Source organism: Schistocerca cancellata, chromosome 9 (assembly GCF_023864275.1).
Source record: "Schistocerca cancellata isolate TAMUIC-IGC-003103 chromosome 9, iqSchCanc2.1, whole genome shotgun sequence".
NCBI classification, from domain to species: Eukaryota; Metazoa; Arthropoda; class Insecta; order Orthoptera; family Acrididae; genus Schistocerca; species Schistocerca cancellata.
In genome coordinates this window covers 317,998,745-318,014,126 of record NC_064634.1, presented here as the reverse complement: position 1 = coordinate 318,014,126, position 15,382 = coordinate 317,998,745, and the positions used below count along the sequence as shown (strand labels likewise).

The following is a 15,382-nucleotide window of genomic DNA, read 5'->3' as shown; positions in this document are numbered from 1 at the left end:
CGTCCTTTTTTGCTAGTCTAATTTCCTTGACCAGTTCCAGACCTCACGCCAGCCTGCGTGAGCTAAAACGCTTGCCTTTCATCTTCCTCTAATAACACAGCGTTGGCTCTCCTGCCAATCCACAACAAAAATAGTATGAATTTCTACACCCATGAGGAAGGTTGGGCCATCATAAAAATGATTAAAGTGCAAGTTTGGCCCATTCTGAACCTACATTGCTTTTCAGACATTACATTCAAAGTCAAGGATAATAATCCTACATCAAGGAGACAAAGTTTGAACATGTTGTTCAATTCCTTGCTCCAAATATTATTAATGTGGAGGTCTCCCCAACAATCATGATTGATCAATGGAAGTAACATTGCAGTGACCATGAGAAAGTGACTTAACCAGAATGTGAAGATACAGCTATGCTACTGTACAAATAAGCACTGACTAGTCAGGTCCAGGAAGCTAGAATCCACTTTGAAACAGTGGATTCTTGGTTTTTCAAGGAAGGGTAGCAGTGCAGCATGCTGTGCGTTGTTCACTGTCTTGTAGCAGATAGTCACTGGCTTGTATTGCACATATCATTGTATCAATTCTCTTCCCCAAATTGCTTATCATTTAACATTTGTAATATATGAAACGTTCTGGGACTTATTTATTTATGAAATATTGGAACATATTATAATAATGCATGTGTTACATGCAGGAACACACACTGCAGGCACAGGCATTTCAAGTCTATTTGTACCTTCATATGCACTCGATGAATATGAAATATTAATTCTGTTGATGACCCTGCCATCATAATATTTACTTGATTCTGGATTCACCTAAATCTGTAATGCTTATGCTTGTATCATCTGCAAATAGAGAATCTTTAGGTTTAGTTGTGGTAGTTAAAAGCAAGTCATTAATTTGTATCAATACAATATGCAGCCATGGTATGAAACTATATGAAAAATATGTCGCGAATAACCCAGTTGGATGCTAGCTCATTTCCTATTATGTGGAAGTGTATGGATCAGCTGAGATTAAAACCAATGTACTGTCTTATCCTTAATTTGATAATGTTTCAATTCAGGCAGTTCTAGCTGATGATTGCCTGAGGGCAACTAACCACCAGCGGAAAGGATAGGCAAGCAGCTCACACACAGGCAGTTGTAGAACCAAGCTGCAGCCTATGCAGTCGTATGCCTCAGCTGAATGCCCACATCCTGACTTGGACGAATGACTCGTGCACACTGCAGAAATGGGCATAAATGAGGTGCAGTCTGGCAGGTAACCTACCACTTGCACCTGTCTGGCAGATGAGCTGTGGATGCTCACAGTCACCTGTGTCCTGTAGGTGTAGTTGGAACAGCTTGTTCTAATTTAGTTAGCAGTGTGCTGTGGTCTACATAGTCAAAAGACTTTGCCACGTAAGGTAACCAGTGGCCCAGTGTGTTAACACCACCTTCCTCAATTCTGCAGAGTTTGATCTTCAAACATCAGAACTTCAAATAGTAGCAACAATGTTGCCAGCTATATACTGAAGGGCACTGCTGTCTCCCAAACTGCTTCAGACCATCACGAAGCATGCCACTGTTTAAAAATCTCTTCATGTATGTTCAACAGAGCGGAATATTCAGAATGCAGAAACTGTAAACTTCTGAGAACAGTTACAAGTTGAGGCTAGAGGTCTGAAGAGTCTTTAAAGCTTCTCTTTCAGTAAAATCTTTTATGTGCTGCTTGGTTATTCCATTTATGAGGCAGTCTCTTCTTACCATCCACTCAAAATTGTGAAGTGTACTCCTAATGAAACCTATGAAAAATGTAAAATTTGTGAGAAAAGCTAGTTAGGAAGATGTTATACAACTACTACTTTAAAAGGACATTTAATATATTTACACTCCTGGAAATTGAAATAAGAACACCGTGAATTCATTGTCCCAGGAAGGGGAAACTTTATTGACACATTCCTGGGGTCAGATACATCACATGATCACACTGACAGAACCACAGGCACATAGACACAGGCAACAGAGCATGCACAATGTCGGCACTAGTACAGTGTATATCCACCTTTCGCAGCAATGCAGGCTGCTATTCTCCCATGGAGACGATCGTAGAGATGCTGGATGTAGTCCTGTGGAACGGCTTGCCATGCCATTTCCACCTGGCGCCTCAGTTGGACCAGCGTTCGTGCTGGACGTACAGACTGCGTGAGACGACACTTCATCCAGTTCCAAACATGCTCAATGGGGGACAGATCCAGAGATCTTGCTGGCCAGGGTAGTTGACTTACACCTTCTAGAGCACGTTGGGTGGCACGGGATACATGCGGACGTGCATTGTCCTGTTGGAACAGCAAGTTCCCTTGCCGGTATAGGAATGGTAGAACGATGGGTTCGATGATGGTTTGGATGTACCGTGCACTATTCAGTGTCCCGTTGACGATCACCAGTGGTGTACGGCCAGTGTAGGAGATTGCTCCCCACACCATGAAGCCGGGTGTTGGCCCTGTGTGCCTCGGTCGTATGCAGTCCTGATTGTGGCGCTCACCTGCACGGCGCCAAACACGCATACGACCATCATTGGCACCAAGGCAGAAGCGACTCTCATCGCTGAAGACGACACGTCTCCATTCGTCCCTCCATTCACGCCTGTCGCGACACCACTGGAGGTGGGCTGCACGATGTTGGGGCGTGAGCGGAAGACGGCCTAACGGTGTGTGGGACCGTAGCCCAGCTTCATGGAGACGGTTGCGAATGGTCCTCGCCGATACCCCAGGAGCAACAGTGTCCCTAATTTGCTGGGAAGTGGCGGTGCGGTCCCCTACGGCACTGCGTAGGATCCTACGGTCTTGGCGTGCATCCGTGCGTCGCTGCGGTCCGGTCCCAGGTTGACGGGCACGTGCACCTTCCGCCGACCACTGGCAACAACATCGATGTACTGTGGAGACCTCACGCCCCACGTGTTGAGCAATTCGGCGGTACGTCCACCCGGCCTCCCGCATGCCCACTATACGCCCTCGCTCAAAGTCCGTCAACTGCACATACGGTTCACGTCCACGCTGTCGCGGCATGCTACCAGTGTTAAAGACTGCGATGGAGCTCCGTATGCCACGGCAAACTGGCTGACACTGACGGCGGCGGTGCACAAGTGCTGCGCAGCTAGCGCCATTCGACGGCCAACACCGCGGTTCCTGGTGTGTCCGCTGTGCCGTGCGTGTGATCATTGCTTGTACAGCCCTCTCGCAGTGTCCGGAGCAAGTATGGTGGGTCTGACACACCGGTGTCAATGTGTTCTTTTTTCCATTTCCAGGAGTGTATATGCTATAGGATATGAAGAATTCTGGAAACTTGAACATGAAATGTGGTTTCCTTACCATGTTCCACTTCAGATGTGCTCTGTGCGACTAAGAAACAATTTTGAAAGAAATATACTGTAAAATAAAAAATGATTGCCCTTCAAGACACTGTTAAATTGCTTTGAACGTCATGGACTCCAACATTTGCTGCAATTTATGACAAACTATGAGTTAAAGGGACACAATTCATTTTACTTTAAATACATGTGTTATCAATTACATAAAAATTTACAGTCAAACTAATTTGCTATATAAGAAAATAATTTATAATAAAACTGAATTGCTATAAAATACCCAGAAACTGGCAGTTTTACATAATACTATTGTTATTCAAAAAGTATATGTAATTACTGCCTTTTACTATGACTTTGATTTGAACAAAACAGTTGTATAGCCTCCAGGTACAACTACTTTTCCAATTAAATCACCAACCACTGCATCCCTATCAAGAATGATGTTAGCCACTGCCATCACCCTTTCTTCCTCATTTCTTGTGTAGAGGTCCCAAGATTGAAATTTATGACTTGTCTTTGTGATAATACTGTGTTGAAATGATGTGTTGCACAAGTAGGACAATGCTAACGCAGAATGCACGAATCTTCACTCTCTGACTTGATATCTGATCACATCCATAAAAAGCTTTCCACTACAGAGACTTAGTTATTAACTGAATAAACAGTAATTCCAGTTTGATATTTTCAGTCAATGTGTTTATTGTCGTGTACATATTATCTTGAGATTAGATGTATGTTTTTTATTTCAGAGCATAGTAAAAGATTTTGCAGCACGGTGTCAAGGCATTGTGCAAGAAGCAATGAAATGGGCACCTCAGGCTACTCGCTCTCATCTGCAGGGGTACCTTAACCAGATTCAGAATATGGGTCAGTGGCACCATGCCGGTTTAGCACTTGCGACTGAGTGTGTCCTGCAGTACTCTGGAATCACCCCACCAATTGGTCCGATCAGTGTAAGTCATCGTTACTAATGTGCAAAAAATTTGTTATGGTGTTATAAGCTATAGTTCAAATCTTTGTGTAGATATAATACTCTTTGCAGCATAGTTTTACTCTGACAGACTGCATTCATTTGCTTGTTCCATGACACTATGAGTGATGTGTGAGAAATTAGTGTGTTAAGAGGAGAAGTAATGAGCCTGAGTATGAATGAAATCAAAACGTAGATGCACCATGAAAGCAGAGTCATGTGATAAAACATTTGTGAACGAATTAATGTTCATAGCTTTCTCCTTCAGATTCCCTAAAGATTCCACAGTGCTATTTGCAACCTTGTGTGTTTAAGTAATTGTAATGTTACATTTCAGGTAGGTATTGTTGATAAGCGGCCAGGTTGTGTTAACAGTGACTCACCAAGGTTTATGTCATCATTGTTGCTGCGCAGTCGTTCTGCTGGAGAAGTTGAAGGAATGTTGCAGGGTGGAGAAACGCGTGAAACTTTAGCCGATCAGCTGATTGAAGCTGTTTGGAATACATGTAAAGCAAAAGACAGTGAAGCTCATCATAGTGCTCTTTGGAGAGCAACAGCACTTCTTATTTCTACTCCAGGTATTATTGTATGTACTGAAATTCACACATTTAATGAAATAAAGAACAATGTGGACGGGTTACTTACACTGAGGTGAGAAAAGTCATTGGGCAGCGATATGTACATATACAGATGGTAGTAGTATCGCATACACAAAGTATAAAAGGGCAGTACATTGGAGTAGCAGTTGTTTGTACTCAGGTAATTCTTGCAAAAAGGTTTCCAACGTGATTATGGCCACACAACAAGAATTAACAGACTTTGAATGCAGAATGGTAGTTGGGCCTAGACAGGTGGGGCATTCCATTTCAGAAATCATTATGGAATTCAATATTCCGAGATCCACAGTGTCAAGGGTGTGCTGGGAATACCAAATCTGAGGTATTGCCTCTCACCATGGACAGCACAGTTGCCAAAGGCCTTCATTTGATGACTGAGGGCAGCAGCATTTGCAGAGAGTTGTCAGTGCTAACAGACAAGGAGCACTGTGTGATATAACCACAGAAATTAATGTGGGACATACGATAAATGTATCTGCTAGAAAAGAGTGGTGAAATTTTGCATTAATTGGCTATGGCAGCAAACAACCAACACAAGTGCCTTTGTTAACAGCATGACATTACCTGCAGTATCTCCGTGGTCTTGTGACGCTATCGGTTGGACCCTAGATGACTGGAAAACTGTGGCCTGGTCAGATGAGTCCCAGTTTCAGTTTATAAGAACTTATGGTAGTGTTAGAGTGTGGCACAGATGTCATGAACCTGTGAACCCAAGTTGTCAACAAGGCGCTGTGCAAGCTGGTTGTGGCTCCATAATAGTGTGAGCTGTGTTTACATGGAACAGACTGTGTCCTTGGTTCCACCTGAACTGATGATTAACTGGAAATGGTTACATTTGGTTACTTGGAGACCATTTGCAGCCATTCATTGACTTCATGTTCCCATGGCAATGCACCTTGGCACTGGGCCACTGTTGTTCACCATTGGTTTGAAAAACATTACAGACAATTCAAGCAAATGATACGGCAACCCAGTTTGCCTAACGTGAATTCCATCACAAATTTCTGGTATACAGGGTGGTTGGAAATTCCCATTACAAACTTCTAGGACATGTAGAGGGTAGTGAGTACATAACATTTTGAATAGAAACCCATGTCCGGAAATGTATTGTTTCCGTTCTATGACAGTTTCAATGCAGACGATTATCTCATCCACACCCACATGAGGAATGTACTTAGGTGTGTACCAGTACAATTGCTGCAATCCATTTGAAAAGAATACTGATTCATTCCATTATTACTTACGCATTTGCGTTACAACTTACACCTTATGGTTTACATTAGTCGACAACAACAAGAACCCAGCATCTACGGCACCAGCCATAACATACCGATACATTACAACAACGGCTTGATGTGGCGACCACCAATGCTGTTACGCACATTGTACCTCCGAAGCGTGTTCTGGTACACTCTCTCCATCCCACTTGGTGTGTCTTGAATGTCTTGTGCAGTGGCCAGAACTCATGCCAAGAGATCTTCCTCTGTCTCTACAGGTGTCTCGTAAATTAGGCTCTTCATACGGCCCCACGAGAAATAGTCCATAGCAGTTAAATCCGGCGATCATGGCGGCCACGCGGTTGGACCACCACAGCCTATCAATCTTTCACCATACTGTCTGTTGAGATGTCTCCGGACAGCCAGTGAAAAGTGAGGTGGTGCTCCATCATGTTGAAATCACATTTCCTGATGGACATTCAATGGCACAGCTTCCAAGAATGGGTCTATTACGTGTCGTAGGAAGACTAAGTATGAGGGACCCGTGAGCTTGGATGGAAGGAGGTATGGTCCAATCACATAATGTCAAGAATACCTGCCCACACGTCAATTCCAAACCTGTCTTGAAATCCCTGAACATGTGTGACATGAGGGTTTTTGCCCACCCAGACATGGCTATTTCAAGCATTCAGAACACAATTCCTTGTGAACCTACATTCATCTGTGAAGAGAACTCGATGTGGAAACAGCCGTGTCGATGCAACAGTGCAGGAACCATGTGCAGAAGGTGATGCGTTGTGGAAAGTCTGCTGCACCCATAGCGTGTACCCTTTGTAAGTAGTACGGATATAATTGTTGCTCATGCAGGACGTCCAAGACAGTACTGTGACTAACAGCCATTGCACGTGCATTTTTTTGTGAACTCGTGGACGGGCTGTCTTCAATGTGACGCAGTAGACATTCTTCAAATTCGGGAGTGCGGCATCGCCGTGGGGCACCACAGTCCTGCCTCCTCATGGTGAAGGTACCCGTTTCTCATAGTCGTTGTGTAACTTGGGCAAACAGTTTGTGCGATGTAGTGTGATGGTGTGGAAAACGTTCGTGATACTGCTGACTAGCAGCTCTTCTGTTACCTCCAGCTTCACCATACACAAGGAGCATGTCTGTGTATTCTACAAACATGTACTGCACCATGTTTCGTCTATTGGTGATGCACAGGTATTGACTCAGTCTCACAGCAAAGTGGACAATAAGTGACATCTGGAGATCGTTTGACATAGTACACATCGTCGTGTCTACCCTGTTGCATACCAGGACAGGGAACTCTGAGATGTTTCTCTTTCCCTAAGCAGACGTTGACGAGGTACACATCTGAATTGAATATGTTGTAGAATGGAAACGATACAATTCTGGACATGGGTTCCTATTCAAAATGTTGTGTACTCACTACCCTCTACATGTCCTAGGAGTCTGTAATGGGAATTTCTGCCCACCCTGTATAATCGAATGGTCTGTTCATTCACAAAACCTGTACTGGCAACACTTTTGCAATCATGGACAGCAATAGAGGCAGCATGGCTCAATATTTCTGCAGTTGACTTCCAGCAACTTGTTGAGTACATATCATGTCGAGTTGCTGCACTACTCCAGCCAAAGGGAGGTTGGACATGATATTAGGAGGTGCCCCATTACTTTTATCACCTGAGTGTAGAATTGTGACAGAGGTAATGTTAGTTTGGATGCACCAGATATCAAATTAATGGCAGTTTGTGTTAGTCATCAGAAAGGAAATACAGATGGCCAGTTCATCTTGCATGTTAATGTGAAGAGGTAGTATCAGTAGAAGAAGCCAAGAGTTTAATTTTACAAGAGTTATGAAATTATGTAACAGAGCCAAACTGTTATAAATAATAAGACACAATTCTGAAATTAGATACCACAGATCAGATTATTTTTGCACTTATTGAACAGTGAGAAAGATTTGGCCAATGGAGGAAGAGAAGTAAGTTTATCTATAGTATATCTGGAGTAAAGTTGTATAGTAGAAACTGAGTGCATGACAGAAATTTTAGAGGTTAAGTGATAGTTACTAAAGGCTTTAAGGAAAACTGCAAACATCTTTTTCCTGCAAGTACAATCATAAAATGCTATGATGAATTTGTCGTGTATGTTTTTCACTTTTTGTGAATATCCATAGAAGTTAGTTTGCACCTAAATAAAGTTAATTTTAAGATCTTGGAAACCATTATATTCATTGTGATTGTTGTTGTTTTTGTTGTTGTTGTCTTCATTCCGAAGATTGGTTTGATGCAGCTATCCATGCTGCTCTATCTTGTGCAAGCCACTACATCTCTGAATAACTGCTGCAACGTCTATCCTCCTGAATCCACTTACTGTATTCATCTCTTGGTCTCCCTCTATGATTTTTACTCCACACACACACACACACACACACACACACACACACACACACACACACACACACACACACACAAACCTCCAATACTGAGCTGGTGATCCCTTGATGGTCCAGAGTGTGTCCTATCAACTGACCCTCCTCCAAGTCAGGTTGTGCCACAAATTTCCTTCATTCCCAATTCTATACAGTATTTCCTCATTAGTCATGTGATCTACCCATCTAATCTTCAGCACTCTTCTGTAGCACCACACTTCAAAGGCTTCTATTCTCTTCTTGTCTAAACCGTTTATCATCCATGTTTCACTCCCATAAATGGCTACACTCCATACAAATACTTTCAGAAAAGACTTCATGGTACATAAATCTGTATTCTACCTTATCAGATTTTTTCCCTTCAGAAATGCTTTTCTTGCCATTGGTAGTATACATTTTGTATCCTCTCTACTTCATCAATCATCAGTTATTTTACTGCCCAAACAACAAAACTCATCTACTACTTTTAGTATCTCGTTTCCTAATATAATTCCCTCAGTATCATCTGGTTTGACTACATTCTTGTTTTGCTTTTATCAGTGTTCCTCATATATTCACCTTTCAAGACACTGTCCATTCCAGTTGATAGCTCTTCCAAGTCCTTTTCTGTCTGTGGCAGACTTTCAGTATCATCGCCAAACCTCGAAGTTTTTATTTATTCTTCCTGAACTTTCTTTTAACTGCCATCTGGTATCTGTACAAGTTGGGAAAAGGCCTTTTGCTGCTTTTATCTTACTCCTAGTACCTTCAGAATTTCAAAGAGAGCATTCCAGTCAACTTTGTCAAAAGCTTTTGTAAGTCTACAAATGCTACAAACATAGGTTTGCCCTTCCTTAACCTATCTTCTAATGTAAGTTATAGGGTCAGTATTACCATGCATATGCCCACATTTCTCCAGAATCCAAACTGATCTTCCCTGGGGTCGGTTTCTACCAGTTTTTCCATTCTTCTGTAAAGGATTCATGTTAGTATTTTCCAGCCATGACCTATTAGGCTAATGTTGTTGTTGTGGTCTTCAGTCCTGAGACTGGTTTGATGCAGCTCTCCATGCTACTCTATCCTGTGCAAGCTTCTTCATCTCCCAGTACCTACTGCAGCCTACATACTTCTGAATCTGCTTAGTGTATTCATCTCTTGGTCTCCCTCTACGATTTTTACCCTCCACACTGCCCTCCAATACTAAATTGGTGATCCCTTGATGCCTCAGAACATGTCCTACCAACTGATCCCTTCTCCTAGTCAAGTTGTGCCACCAACTCCTCTTCTCCCGAATTAGGCTAATAACTCAGTAATATTCACACCTGTCAGCACCTACTTTCTGTGGAATTGGAATTACTACATTCTTCTTGAACTCTGAGGGTATTTTGCCTGACTCATATATTTTGCAAACCAGATGGAAGACTTTTGTCATGGCTGGCTCTCCCAGGGCTATCAGTAGGTCTGATGGAATGTCATCTACTCCCAAGACCTTATTTCAACTTAGATCTTTCAGTGCTCTGTCAAGTATCATGTCTCCCATCTCTTCTTTATCTACATCCCCTTCCATTTCTATAATACTGCCTTCAAGTTAATCTCCCTTGTATAGACCCTCTATCTACTCCTTCCACCTTTCAGCTTTCTCTTTTTTGCTTAGGATTGATTTTCCGTTTGAGCTCCTGATATTCATACAAGTGGTTCTCTTTTCTCCGAAGGTCTCTTTAACTCTCCTGTAGGCATCTTCTATCCTTCCTCTTGTGAAATATGCTTCTATATCCTTACATTGGTCCCCTAGCCAATTCCTGCTTAGCCATTTTGCACTTCCTGTCACTCTTGTTTTAGACATTTGTGGTCCCTTTTGCTGCTTCATTTGCTACATTTTTATATTTTCTCATTTCATCAGTTAAATTCAATATCTCCTGTGTTATTTAAGGATTTGTATTGGGTCCTTTCTTTTTATGTATTTGAATCTCTGCTGCCTTCAGTATTTCAACTCTTAAAGCTACCCATTTGTCTTTTACTGCATCCCTTTCCCCTGCTCCAGCAAGTCATTGCCCACGGCTCCCTCTGTAACTTGCCACCATCTCTGGTTGTTTCAACTTGTCCAAGTCCCGTCTCCATAATTTCCTACCTTTTTGCAATTTTTTTTGTTTTAATTTACAGCATATAACCAATTAATTGTCCACATTTGCCCCTGTAAATGTCTTACAATTTGAAATCTGGTTTCAAAATCTCTGTCTTACCGTTATATACTCAATCTGAAACGTTTCGATGTCTCCAGTTTGCTAAACCATGTGGTAGCATTGATTAAATTGTGCTCTGTGCAAAACTCTACTAGGCAGCTTCCTCTTTCATTTCTTTCCCCCAGTCCATATTCATCTATAATTTTTCCTTGTTTTCCTTTTCATACTATCAAATTCCAGTCCTCAATCACAATTAAGTTTTTGTCTCCCTTAACTATCTGAATAATTTCTGTAATCTCATTATACATTTTTTCAGTCTCTTCATCATCTGCAGTGCTAGTTGGCATATAAACTTGTACTACTGTGGTGAGTGCGTGCTACAGCTACAATGATATGTTCACTATGCTATTCATACTTTTTTACTAGCATCCCTGTTCTATTATTCATTATTAATCCTACATCTGCATTATCTCTCTTTGATTTTGTATTTATAACCCTGACTTCACCTGACCAGAAGTGCTGTTCGTGCCGCCACCAAACTTCACTAAATCCCAGTATATTGTACTTGAACCTATCTATTTAGCTTTTTAAATTTTCTAACCTAGCTGCCCAATTAAGGGATCTGACATTATACACTTCGATTTGTAGAACACCTGTTTTGTTTTTCCTGATGACGACATCCTCTTGAGTAAATCCTCCCTGAATGGGGGACTATTTTACCTCCAAAATATTTTACCAAAGATGATGCTGTCATCATTTAATCTTTCAATGGAACTGCATACCCTTGAAAAAAACTATGACTATAGTTTCCCCTAGCTTTCAACCATTTGCCATACCAGTACAGCAAGATGATTTTGGTTGATGTTACAAGGCCATATCAATGAATGATCCAGACTTTTGCCCATACAACTACTGAAAAGGCTGCAGCTCCTCTATAGGAACCATACATTTGTCTGGCCTCTTTAATAGATACCCCTCTGGTGTGATTGCACCTACGGTATTGTGATCTGTATTGCTTAGGCATACAATCTGCCCCACCAACAGCTTGTTCAGGGGGGGGGGGGGGCATTGTGATTAAATGCTGAAATAACTTTGTGTATGTATCTGATCCAGAAAGTCAGTGAAGGCGAGAATCAGTCCAGTAGTCATATGAATTCTTATGGGGATTTCCTGGCAAAGCAGATCTATCCTACTGTGTCAACAAAACCTTGTACATGCTTTACATTTCAAAGAAGCTAGCATGTTTCCACTATTAGTAATAATACATGTTAGCTACAACTGTCCCACTACTTCGCCTCTTTCTACATCTTATCTGACGATGCAATTCTCTGCGTAATTCTGTAGATAATGTGTGTTGCTAATTGGGTATTAAATGGTGCAGTTGGTCATACCATCATTAATAAGAGTTACTTGACATAAATATTGATTCAACATTATCTGTAAGGTCAACGCACCATTTCAAAAACAGTGTGCCTCAATCGATGGGAGGAGGAGGTATGTGGAAGATAGGCCTAATTTGATCCCTGATTTCAGTAATTATGCAAGAAGATGGGTACCAAATTTAAATGGCATCCAATGTGTCATCAATGTTCTTTTTCTTTACCACAGTGCTTTACTCACATGATCCTTTTGGAAATAGTGTGGCCTTTAAACTGACTTACCCATCCATTTATAAGGGGACCTACAGTTTAGTGTAGACTCTGAATCATCATGTAGCTTGGCATTTTTCACATTAACAAATCAGTGCCAGAGGTGAAAGGAGCGCTAAATGACTGAAATATCCTAGGACTGACTGAGGATTGAACACTGAATCCTTGATTTTGAAGTCTGAATTTACCAAGTCACGAAGCTACACTAATTGAATGGATAATACAAAAAACATTCAGAAACTGAAGGGGATTTATCAGTGAACTGAAAGCTGTATGGTGGGCATTACTCCAAGAGGCAGGAAAACAAACAAATGGATCATGAGGAATGTATCCAGGGGAATGGATGGTTGGTTGACCAAGATATTTCTTTGCTAGATTCCAAGAGATAGCGAATTATGAAGATGATGACCTAATAGAAGATGGGTGGATGATATCTTAAAACATGCAGTTGCAATTTTACTGTGTAAAGCTGGAACTTATAATGCAGGGAAATGTTTGGAAGATGCATTTCTCTGGGAGTAGATGTCAAATTGCTGATGGTGGCACTGGTAGTGATGATTATACTGTCATTACTGTCAGAAGAAACCATTGGTTTTTGAAATATAAGTATGTATGACAACTCAAATTGTTCTTAAAATATGTTTTGTGTACCTCCACAGCAACTCTTTGAAATATGTTTAATACTGGTTTCATGAGATATTGTTTCTGATGAATGAACACCTTTTGGAATATCAATTTGCTGATGTACATTTACTGTTGATGAAATTGTGAGACCTGGAATTTTAAGTTAAAATATTACACTGCAAAATGTCAAGCTGCCATCTTTGCTACAAATTTTCTTTCTTTACTTACAGGTGTGTATCGAAAATTGTTGCATGTTGTGGCGTGGTCACAGGTGGAGTTGTTTACAGAAAAAGCAATGATGACAGCTGTTGATTGCTGGCAGTGGTTAATGACTGCAAGACCAGATTTAGAACTTCGATTTCTGCAGGAAATGTTGGCAGCATGGCAGGTACGATAAAGCACTTAATGTTAGCTCCAGAGGAGCAAAGGAAGCATGGCAACTGTTATTACTGATCCAAATGATGGAATACGCACATGCACCAGTCTTTTCTGTTATATTCACCACTTAACACTGGCATCTGCAAGAATTGTCTTAATTATGATGCGACAAGAAAATGATTCAAATGAAGGTTATTTGACTCCAAAAGTCCTGTCAGCTTAATAGTAATGAAAATACATTGGGGGGGGGGGACTTTCTATATGAGACAATTTCAGTGATATTACTCTTGTAGGTAGAACAAGAAATTACAGGGTAAAAACTTGTTGAGGAGTGCTCTACATATAGCAGGCCTCAGTGGTTTCAGTTTCTGTGGAGAGCAGTGTAAACTACATGGACTTGTGCCATTTGAACGACCAGAAAAAAATCCCCATGTTCCATATATTTTTACTCCATAACTCACCTTCAGAAGGTGAAATTCCAGGGACTGACAGCGAGGAAAGACAAATTAGTTGGGGAAGGTTCTAAAATATTAGCAAGTGACTGAGACCCAGTGGAGAGGGAGCCACCTGTTGTGAGGATGAAATGCAACACTTTTTGTCTGTTTTTGTTTCATCTTTGTCTCCACCACCACTGCTACTAAATTAGCCTCTTTCCGTATGATTCCTGTGATTGCGTCATCTACTTTTATCCCTTTAGATAAATGTGAAATGAGATATACTGCGAACTGAAGTGGGGTTCACCTATGAAGAGCATATTCCTCCATTCATTAATTATATAAATTGCTATTAATGACTCCATAATAAATATGTCATATCTGTATTGTCCACAACAGGCTGTATACCGTGAATATCTGGTTTGTACAGGATGGATAAAAGAGCAACGACAGCACTTAGTAGGTTGTATATGATGGCAAACTGAACATCTTTCAAGACAGAACCAATGTCAGAAAACTCATGTTTTCAGCATAATGGGTTATCGAAGTTGAAAAGTAGTTCATTTGTGTATGGATTGGTGTTACACTCCCTTTAAGAAACTCAACAAGAATACCACACCATGCAGTACATTACATAACTTCGTTGCATACTGTACATTGGCAGTTGAAAGACTGCCACACAGGCTGAAGTACACATGGCTGGTCACATAGTGTTTCATACATAGTGTGGATCCATGTGATCAGATTCTCTTCAGATGTTACAGAGGTTGCATAAACCATTTTTAATATCACACGCTAATGTGCAAAATCCATAAAATCTGATGACAGTGGTAGCCATGGAACAGGTCATCCTCTACGAATTCATTGATTTGAAAATGGTGTGTCTGGATTATACTGCACACTTGCATCAAAATGAACTCAAGCTGTGTTATTTCACAATCAAATTATATGATAAACCCCTGGTGACATACCTTCAAATAAGGTAGGAAGAATATCTCTGAGACACATGAGGTAGATTGGTCTTGTTATTATAATTGCCATTAAATACATAGACTGATCTAATCACATTATCCCAGCCTATATGTTCACATTGGAACTTTATTGGTAATTTTTAACCACTTAGGCACACAGGTTTTTGTTAGCAAAACATGAGTGTTGTCAAAGTTCACAGTGATATCTCAGGTATACATTCATTCATTGGTAAATATCACCAAAGCCTGGAGTTGTGGCTGGAAATACCATTGCAGAAATGGTACTTCTTTTAAATGGTTCTCCACTACTGTTGCCTCAACTTCCTGTGGAGATGGTATGGATGTAGGTTTTGTTGCTAGATAATTCCTCACACATTAGCATGAGATGCACCCAACACTTGCACCACTAGGCAAGTGCTGGGGGCCAGTTCCTCTTGGAGGTGTTCCAAAATGTGCTCTTCAAAGGCAACCATTCAAACCAAATGTATAAAGGCCTCAATGTTTGGTACCTAATATCAGATAGAAATGCAGAACAGTGTATACAGTTTTTAGAAGACCTC

At 41.1% G+C, this 15,382-nt stretch overlaps 1 protein-coding gene across 2 annotated transcripts in view; it reads left to right on the top strand.

Annotated features, from left to right (window-relative positions):
* The window catches only part of LOC126100298 (phosphatidylinositol 4-kinase alpha), a 198,853-nt gene that overhangs the window by 114,022 nt on the left and 69,449 nt on the right, over positions 1-15,382 (top strand). For both annotated transcript variants that reach the window (XM_049910906.1, XM_049910905.1), the window contains 3 exons: positions 4,101-4,304; positions 4,659-4,899; positions 13,270-13,427. In XM_049910906.1, the coding sequence (XP_049766863.1) occupies positions 4,101-4,304; positions 4,659-4,899; positions 13,270-13,427 (603 nt within the window). The remainder of the gene's footprint in view (positions 1-4,100; positions 4,305-4,658; positions 4,900-13,269; positions 13,428-15,382) is intronic.